This window comes from Acanthisitta chloris, unplaced genomic scaffold, assembly GCF_000695815.1.
Source record: "Acanthisitta chloris isolate BGI_N310 unplaced genomic scaffold, ASM69581v1 scaffold15375, whole genome shotgun sequence".
In the NCBI taxonomy this organism is placed as follows: Eukaryota; Metazoa; Chordata; class Aves; order Passeriformes; family Acanthisittidae; genus Acanthisitta; species Acanthisitta chloris.
In genome coordinates this window covers 41308-51024 of record NW_008672247.1, presented here as the reverse complement: position 1 = coordinate 51024, position 9717 = coordinate 41308, and the positions used below count along the sequence as shown (strand labels likewise).

The window sequence follows — 9717 nt, the reverse complement described above, 5'->3', positions numbered from 1 at the left end:
TCTGTAGGTATGGCCTCACAAGTCTTGGTCTATCCACCATACGTTTATCAAACCCAGTCAAGTGCCTTTTGTAGTGTGAAGAAACTCAAACTAGAACCAAGCAGTTGTGTGTACCACGAAAGAACCTACCCACAAATCTATGTGAATGGTAAAAACTTTGGAATTTCTCCCCACAGGGTTAGTACTTTCTTTCAGACTAAAAACCCATTTGACAGACCTCGAGGACAGAACTTTTGGTTGCAGTCAAATGCTGTTGCTTTAAAAAATACTGCAGGTGCTACAAAAGTGTTAGCAGCGTGGGCACAGCAACCTCAGTTGGAGGCACCTCAGAGTGGGACCCAAGGAAGCAGATCAGATATCCTGGAGGGACCCCAGCGATGTGGATTGAAGCGTAAGAGCGAAGAGCTGGATAACCAGAACGGCACGATGCAGATTGTTGATGAGCTGTCCATCCTGCCTGCAATGCTGCAAACCAGCGTAGGGAACCCGGTGACGGTTGTGACGACGGCTGCAGCTTCCAAACAGAGTGGGACAAGTGGAGATGGAGATTACCAGTTAGTCCAGCATGAGGTGTTGTGCTCTGTGAAAAACACTTACGAGGTTCTTGATTTCCTTGGACGAGGGACCTTTGGACAAGTAGTGAAGTGCTGGAAAAGGGGGACAAATGAGATTGTGGCAATCAAAATCTTGAAGAATCATCCTTCGTACGCACGCCAGGGGCAGATAGAAGTGAGCATCTTAGCGAGGCTAAGCACTGAAAACGCTGACGAGTTTAACTTTGTCAGAGCCTACGAGTGCTTTCAGCACCGTAACCATACTTGCCTGGTTTTTGAGATGTTGGAACAGAATTTGTACGACTTCCTGAAACAAAATAAATTCAGCCCTCTGCAACTGAAAGTAATACGGCCTATTCTGCAACAGGTGGCCACTGCACTGAAAAAACTAAAAAGTCTGGGTTTAATCCATGCTGACCTCAAACCAGAGAACATTATGTTGGTGGATCCTGTTCGGCAGCCTTACCGCGTTAAAGTCATAGATTTCGGGTCTGCCAGCCATGTATCAAAGACTATTTGTTCAACCTACTTACAATCTCGGTATTACAGGTAGGTGTCTTTCATCTTGGGTTTTTTCACTTGGAATGCAACAAGGTTTTAGCATTTAATAGAGTTAGTGGCTTAAATAATTACTCTTCCAGGTAACTAATAAGAATAATTTGGAAAACCGTAAGAGCCACACAAAGGTTAAGTAACTGGTTACCCTGTTGAATGTGAACACTTGCTTTGAATGTTTTTATGGTGGTGTTTTTTTCTACAAGTATGTTTTGTGTTGCACTTCGAAGTCGCCACTTACCGTTGTTTTGAAACCTGATGAGATTTTTTTAAAAGGAAAAGCGGAAAAAAAAGTCTTTCACTTGCTTGTTCAGGATGCCTTTCCTGCCTTTCGTGATGGTTTTTTTTCTGTAAGCAGCTGGACAGTGAGCTAGAAGTGCCATACTTCTACATCCTGTTGCCAAAGCTTATGTAAATGCCTCTGTTTTTCTCCAGCACTTGTAAATATTTTCCCTAGTTCTTAGAAACTCCTTTCTGACTGAGTGCCTTCAGCAGCTGTGGACTTCAGTGAACTTCTGGAGTCAGTGAGTGATAGGAAATGTAAATGTTCAAGGTGATCCCAGACAGGCTCTGAAAGTGATTTTTGGTACATAGTTGCATTCTACATAGGCCTCAAAATGGATGTGTGTTTTTGATATTTGTTTGTTTTTTTCTTTTAAACTTTTCTTCATATAGTTATCCAATCTGTGTGACATTTAAGCATTATCAATATTTAGTCCTTTTGTTTTCCTCCTAAGCTGAACTTGTTTTGATTGCAGACTCTCTTTTGAGTTCTGCTCTGCAGCAGTGGCAATAGTATGTCCTGTGTATTGCCTGTCTGCCAATCCAGTGCACAGCTGGGAAACTAGGACAATGAGTACTTTGAAGAAAATTTTAAATATTTTAGAGCTATTCATGTTGGAAATGAAAACTAGTGCAGTGCAATTCTAGGCTTGGTGAAATTAGTGATTGGAGTTCATGCCCGAAGAATCTATTTTTTGACTGTGGCTTGTAAACAAGAATGTTTCATGTACAATGCTCACATAAAATATTCTAATTCATCACCTGTGTTCTCTATTGCTTAATTAAAAACCACAGCAAATGGTTTGCAGAGCTACACAAAGTTCATCAACAGAGAACTAATTTGGGAAATTACATGGATTGATGCGTGCCCACGTTATACAGAAATGTGCTTGAGAGGGAATAAAAATGAAGTAACTTGAGAGTTTATTTTGGTGTGACAGCTGTGCACCACTTAAGGTACTGTGGTTTTGGGCCCCTCAGGATGAAAATGGGCAAGGCTTGAAAAGGTCACGTGAATCCTGCAAGGGCAAAGTTCCCTCAGCCTGTCCTCTTAGGAGAGATGCTCCAGTCCTTTCATCAACTTTGTGGCCTGCTCTGGACTTGCTCCAACAGTTCCATCTCCCTCTTATGTTCGTCTTGCATATTTTTATAATCCTTCTATAAAGTAGCATTTAAGTCAATAATTTTAAAAATTAAAAGGACATACAAAAGGAAAAAGCTTAGGATCTACCTCCTTGAATGGTTTTGGTGTTACATTTATATACATGTCATGAACATTTGTACATATATAAATATTGTATGAGAATTTTGGGGGAAAAAGACGTTATGCTTCAAAATTATTTTCAGAAAAAGTTTTACTTCTGAAAATGTTTCCTTCTAACAAGGTTTCTAGCATGCTGGATTTCATCATGGATGCACAGCTCTCTGCCAGTTGTGTGGTTCAAATTAGCTTGCTGTAGCTTTGGCAGTTTCTCAGAATTTCTCTTTATTCCTTTGGAAGCACCTGGCTACTGTAAATAAGATCAGAAAATAGGGATTTGATTCAAATGGTCTCAAAATAAACAGCACCAGGGAAATTTGAAGAGAAAAGCCTTAAAGAAGAGCGAGGAGAGCCTTCAGAGAGTAGATTGCACTGAGATGGAATTTATTCTGGGAGAGATTGTGCTTTTTGTCAGTCAAATAAGGAGCTACTTCATAAAATATAGTGTACTTAAATGCTTTTTGGATCAGCCAAGGCTGGGAGTGATAGTGCAGGTTTGACTTGTTTGACTCTGATGTGTTGTAACAAACCCTTTAAAAAATCCAGCAGCAGTTGGGGCTGCTTTTGAAATATTTCTCTTTTTTTTTTTTTTGCCTTTTCTCATCCTTCCTTTAAAGCTCAGTGGTGCTGTGTGTTGTTTAGGTTATTTTACAAGAAACTAGACCTTTAAAAACAGATTTTTATTTAAAACTTCAAGCTAAATTAATCCAATTAGAGTTCGAATTGGAAATGCTTTTCGAAAACGTTTATTCCCTACAGCATCTCTTTTATTAGTGTGATCACATCGTATCCTTGTGTTCAGTCTTTGAAAATAGTTTCTGTGCTAAGCTGTAGTGTATTGTCATGAGCTTTACTTGTAATTATTACCAGTGGGGTTCCTTGTGTGGGATTGGCTTCAAGTGACAGGCAGAGTGTGCTGATTTGGCCATTTATGTGGATATTTCCCAAGTAAATGAGATGTGAACCTGCCCTTGGCTCGTGTGTAAGAGCACTCAGCCAGGCCCAATAATTTGAAGAAAGTTATTAAGAGAACACACTTTAGTTTAAAATGACTATTAGAAATATTAGAATATTAGAAATAGACTATTAGAAAAGGATGGCATGAAATGCCCTTAAATGTCAGTGTGGGTTGAGAAGGAAACAGAGCTGCAGCCCTGGAGCATCAGGATGTGCTTCTCACCCCTGTGGTGCTGCTCCCCATCCCTGTACCTCATTCTGCTTACTGCACTCCTGCCAGAGCTTGCCAAAAGTGAATAAAGAGAAAAGGTGATTTGTTGGTTTTGTTGACTTTTCCCCCTCCTCCCCCAATCTTACCACTTTTTTTTTGTGTTAGACTTTTGATCCTTAGAATGGAGAAGGCCACAAAGTCCAACGAGAGGGTGTTTATTTTGAATGCTAGTGTCAGTATTTTGCATCTGAGGGGAAGTGAGTAATGAACTGGAAAAATAAGTAATAAGAGGATTAGAACTTAAGGCAGGGAACATAATACAGCCAGGTGGATGGATAATGGGCTGACTTACCTTGCTGACTTACCTTAGCCTGTAGCAGGAGAGGTGACATAATGATGAGTACTGGAGATATTACAGTCCTTTTGTGTGAGGAGAGATCCTAAAAAAGGAGAGTACTGGAGATATTACAGTCCTTTTGTATGAGGAGACATCCTAAAAAAGGAAGTCTGATTGAATTTTAAAAGGGTATAAACAAGCAGAAAAATGGAGACATTATTACTCCATCCAGTTTGGCTTACTGTTTTCCTGTTTCTGTTTCAACTATGTCAAGTAAAGAGAAAACAAGAAAAGGGTTAAAACAAGTATTAAACGGTAGATTTTGACATTTCAGTAACTTTTGGAAACTTCTGGCTGTTCTATTGTTAGAAATTGTAGAGTATGGATATCAATACATACTAACCACAGTATACTGTCCAAAGTCAGAGATTATTATGTTTTATTTGTTTTAAAGATGAAATGTTGTTCTCAATACTCTTTCGCTAAAAGACAGGGTTTGTGCTTACAACTGTTTCTGTGCTGGTCTGGATTTTAATAGCCATGGACTAGAGAGATGTGGTATTTGAAGCCTTTCTTTGCTGCTGGCCTCACACACTAAGACTGTTGACCTTTTCTGAGTGATCTAAGGAGGTAAATAGCTAGGCAGTGTGTACATTTTCAAAAGAAAATACCCTTACATACGGCGTAGGTGATCAAGCTTTTGTCATTTATGGAAATGGTATGCTAAGTATGTGGCTGTCCTTTTGGTCAGCTGTGCCCTAAATCATGAAAAGGGGTGTTGCATCCTAAATGGAGAGCTGCTTGTCCCCTTGTCATACAGTGCAGGCTGTGCAGGAGGGGAATCAAAGCATTTATTTCTAAGTCTGGTTTTCTGTGCTCATCTGGGGAGGCAGAAAGTTTTCCCACAGCATGGTACTCAGTTTTCCTTTGTTTTGCCTCACTCCCCAGGCAAGGTGCTTTTAGGGAAGCATGTATGAGAAGAGGGACAGACCCCAATGAGCAGAACCCTCCAAGGAGAGTTGAGTGATGTGAAATGATCGAGGTAGTCCTGCCCATCTGCTCCAGGAAACCAAGCTACCTTCCCTTCTGTTGCCATGGGAAGCAGTGGCTACCCCAGTGTGTTGCATTCAGAGATAACTCACTAGGGAGGTATTGTTTTGTTGTTTTTTTTTCAAAGGGAATCACCTTCATGTTGATTTAATTTGGCTTGTCTTCCTAAGAGGATTTTGAAAATGAGACCTCAGTAAACATCACAAAACTCATCATTCATAAAATCCTTCTAATATCATGGACTTAACAGTAGCCATTGCAGGTGTAGGAGTGAGTGTGCTGCTTCTTTGCATGCTCCTCATGCATCACCTCCAAGGGGAGTGCAGCAGCCACTCAGCCAGTTGCCTATGGAGCTGCCTCAATGGTTATTTCACTTCTAGTCTCTAAAGAAAAAAACATCATCATCTTCATACTGTGTCAGATTCAGTTAGAGTACAGCTGGAAATGTTACTGAAACACTCTTTGAGAACAAGCACTCTGTTTCCTCATGGAAGGGTGTTCCTTTTGGCATCCAGTGGTCTGCAGGCAAACTGCTGGTTAGCACAGGCAGATTCCTTGGGTGGATGAAATGAGTGGAAAGCAGTAGAATTGATCCCTGTGTTAAACAGGGCATCAGCTGAGCCTGCAGTTGGCTGATGGACAACTTCAGTGATGCTGGCACAATGGAAGGTGTCTGGTGATTCAGAGACACTTGTAGCTCAGAAATGTCTCTCTGCTCCACTGGTGACAGCAGTAAAATAGGATCCTAGGTATTCAGCAGTGTGCCCATAGGATAGGCAAATGATGTAGGAAGATTCACTCAGTGGAGTCAACTCATTCCTGAATCAGACAGTGATATTCTCCCTCCAGCCTTCCAACTAAGGATAGCTGCTAATAACAGAGCTGTTCCAGACAAAATGCCAAATGTCAATAGTGTTGCAACGGAGCTCAGAGAGATGGAAAAATCGCTGTTGGATGTATTCCTGGTGGATGAGAGCAGGCTTTCCCCCCTCTCCTCCTCTGCCCTCCTCTCCCATGAAGGTTCAGAGAGGACAGGGGCAGAGTGATAATTGTTGTCTCCTGTGGTCCTGACATTGTTTTTGCTTGCCCAGTCAGTTCTGCTGCAGCTTGAAGAGCGATTTCATCTGGTGTGGTCTCTTCTGTTTTAAAGGGTTTTGGAAAAAGAAGAAAGTAGCTGTGCTGTGTGAGCTAATTGCTGCCTGTGAGCTGAGCTCTAGAGAGGGCTGGGTGTGCTCTGAGGCTCTTGCACTAGGACAGCTTTTTATTTATGAATTTTTCAGCTTCATGCTAAGTTTCAGAATAAGCCACCAACAGCTTATGCTGGTTTTTTTTTTCCCTGTCAAATTCATGCAATTTATTTGGTTCCCTGTTCTCCTTCTTTCTTGTATTACATTCCTTCAAAATTAGGAAAAAAAACACCCTCATGGTCATAACTTCCCAGAGAACCTTTTATCCTCAGTGCACTTTGTAGCTGGGTTAGGCATAGTCCTTGTCACTCCAGGGGCTCCAGAGGACACAGGCTGACAGTGACTCCCTGGAGTGTTTTTTCACCAGGGAATGTTTTCTCTTTGCAGGTTGAGGCTGTCAGCAGGATGGGTTATTGGGACTCGGTAACACAACTGTAACTTGATGATTATAATCTCTTAACATCAGATCAACATACAACTTCTGTATGTTTAAAATAGCAGTTAAAAACCTGTATGCAAACAAACACCTCTCTTAATACAGATTTTCTGCAGCGATGACCAAGGGCAGAAGTTGTGCAAAATTGACATCTCTGGAAGCAACTGCCTTTTCAAGTCCACCCACTGCTGTCACATACTCAAGTTTCTAAATAAGCTTTATCTAGAGTGGGATGTCTTGTTTTTTCTCCTTTCACAATGCCTAAAATTCTCGGTTGATATTTATTAAATTTTGAGGTTTGGATGTTCAAATGGGAGGCAAAGCTCTGTTGATAAATTTTTTTTTTTCCCTGTCAGTTAGGGAAGCACAGTACAAGAACAAGCTAAAAATGCCTCTGTAAACAACTTGCACTTCAACATGCTAGCAGATGTTATTCTATCACTTTGAACTGTGCATCACTGAAGTGTATTGGGATATCTTAAAATAGTCAGGGGTGGTGGCCAGAGACTCCAGACTTCTATAGATGGTGAGGCTGTTTCGCTGTTGCAATGAAATAAGCCAGAAGTACATGCTGCTAAGGTCGTTTGCTTGCTCAAGGTCAGCATGTTCAAAGTCAGCTGCTCTGCTGTGAGCATGGTTCCTGTCAGTAGGATATATAAGAAGAGAGCCCTGATAATGTAGGGAATTGCTATTACAAGTGAATTGAGACACTTAAGAAATTTTTGCCCCCCCTTTAAAGTTGCAGTGCTGTGGCTGCTGCTTTATTTCCTTATCTGAGCAAACGGAACTTAGTGTCAAGATAAGCTTTTGTGGTTTGTGTCCGTGAACAAATTGCTTTATTGATTTGGCAAGACTTCGTTTGCACTTTCTGCATACTGTTCATTAATTGTTTTATTGAATTCCCTTTTTAAACTTCTAGTTCATGACCATTTGGACAATCATCCAGGAGTAGCAATTTTAGCTCATCAGAACTTCAGGTTTCTGTAGCTATTTGATAAAAAAAGTATGAATTTTCTCATTGTTTTCTAGTCAATTTGATATCTAAAACATTATTATTCTCTGTTCATAGAAGCAGAAAATAAGAGTAGATTATTTAGTAATCATGTAGTTTCTTGGTTTTGTTGTGTTTGGGATTTTGTTTTAATTATTCTGTAGAAAAGAAGGGCAGATCACTGTAGGTTTGTACCTTTCGTTTTGGTGTTTGAAATCCTCTCAGAATATCCAGAGGAGAAACATGGGGATGGGAATGGATGAAATTGGCATCCAGCCTTCAAGTTGGTTGGTTGGTTGAGCTAGAGATCTTCTGAGTAACACAAACTGGGATAACACGTGAAGCATTCAAAGGTACTATGAACCTGCTGGAGGATTCTAGTAATGTCAGCCCAGATTTCAAGTGATGATGGCTGGAGCAACAGCTAAATCACAGTTCAGATGAGGGTTCCCTAGGTCTTTAGATTGCTTCAGTTTGAACAGAAAGGTGATTATTTCATAATTTTGAAGGCAGAAAAGCTCTCGGAATCATAGCATCATCAAGGTTGGAGGAGAACTCTCAGATCATCAAGTCCAACCATTAACCTGCCACTGCTGGAACTCTTAAACCCTAAACCAGATCCTCCAGTGTCAGACCCAGACACCTCTTAAACACTTCCAGGGTTGGTGACTCCACCACCTCCCTGGGCAATATCCCAGTGCCTCAACATCCTAACAGGGAAACAAATTTTCCTCCCATCTAATGTGAAACTTTTGATTCTTGCTGTATTGCACTTTTCTGAGGTTAAATCATAGACCTGTTTGTCATGGCAAAAGTTTTGGGAAGCAGCTTTTCTTTTCACACATTAAAATAGATCTACTGAAACGTGATCCTTTCTCTTTTCACTGCACTGATATTTCTGTCACAAAGATCTGCTCTTCGTGCATCTGCGTGTTGGTGAGCGTGGATGGATCAGATATCTTAGCTGCAGAAAATACCAGCAGTAGCTGCAGTGCTGTATTTGTAAACACTGTGTCTAATTGCTCCCACTGGGCCTCTTTGGAAAATACACTCTGCGTTTCTAGGTAGTAGTAGATCTTAATCAACGTGAGTCAAAGTGAAGCCTGTGCATCATCCCCTGTCTTGTCCATCTGACATTGTTCTCTTCCAAGGGAGAGGTGTTTTGTGGGGGAAGGTCAGTGTTTCTGCACCAGCTCACAGCATCCAACACAAGTGACATGCAGGGAAAGTCTTCTGCCTGGCTGAGTACACCAAGATGAGCCAAGCCACTGGCACAGCCTGTGAGAGTGAGAGGATGTTCCACAGCTGAGGGCTCACCCCATTAGCCACACAAGGCAAACTGTCTCAGTTGAGCTGAAAATCAAGCAGGTTGAGTGAGTGCAAATAGGTAATATGAGCACATTTAGGACATTTAACACTGGTGGGTTCAGATCAAAACCAGCAATAAAATGCTGTGGAGTTAAAACCCAAAACATTGACTAGAAAAGAAACCTTTTGCGAATTCAGGCACTAATTGGAAAGTGGTTGAGGTGTCTGACATAAAAATAAGTAGTTGGGATGTAATGAAGTAAAATTAAAGTTTGTATGAAAATAAGTTGCCTGAAATGCCTGAACTGTTAAATTATATACTGTGTATTTGAAGGTCCTTGGTCCTACTGTGCTAGCTGATGTTTTGGAAGGATTTTTTGGTTGGACTGCTAATAAAATAGCTCCTAACAGGTGAAAGGGGATGAGGGCTGGGAGAAGCAAGTCAAAAGCATTTCACAAATAAGATTTTCAAGCAGTTGCATTTTGAAACTACGATGTTACCTTAAGAACATTTCCACCTTTGTAAATGCTAAGGATATTTCTATTGTCCCAGGGCACTGCAGCAATCTCTCAAAGAATATAATCTTT

At 40.9% G+C, this 9717-nt stretch overlaps 1 protein-coding gene across 2 annotated transcripts in view; it reads left to right on the top strand.

Annotated features, from left to right (window-relative positions):
- Nucleotides 1-7: 7 nt before the first annotated feature.
- The window catches only part of HIPK3 (homeodomain interacting protein kinase 3), a 46695-nt gene continuing 36985 nt past the window's right edge, over nt 8-9717 (top strand). The window contains exons 1-2 of one of the 2 annotated variants that reach the window (XM_009074444.1): nt 161-177; nt 275-1103. In XM_009074444.1, coding sequence (XP_009072692.1) covers nt 427-1103 — 677 coding nt within the window. In that variant the 5' untranslated portion in view covers nt 161-177; nt 275-426. Of the gene's footprint in view, nt 1104-9717 lie in introns of both variants that reach the window. The other variant, XM_009074443.1, reaches the window with a different exon arrangement.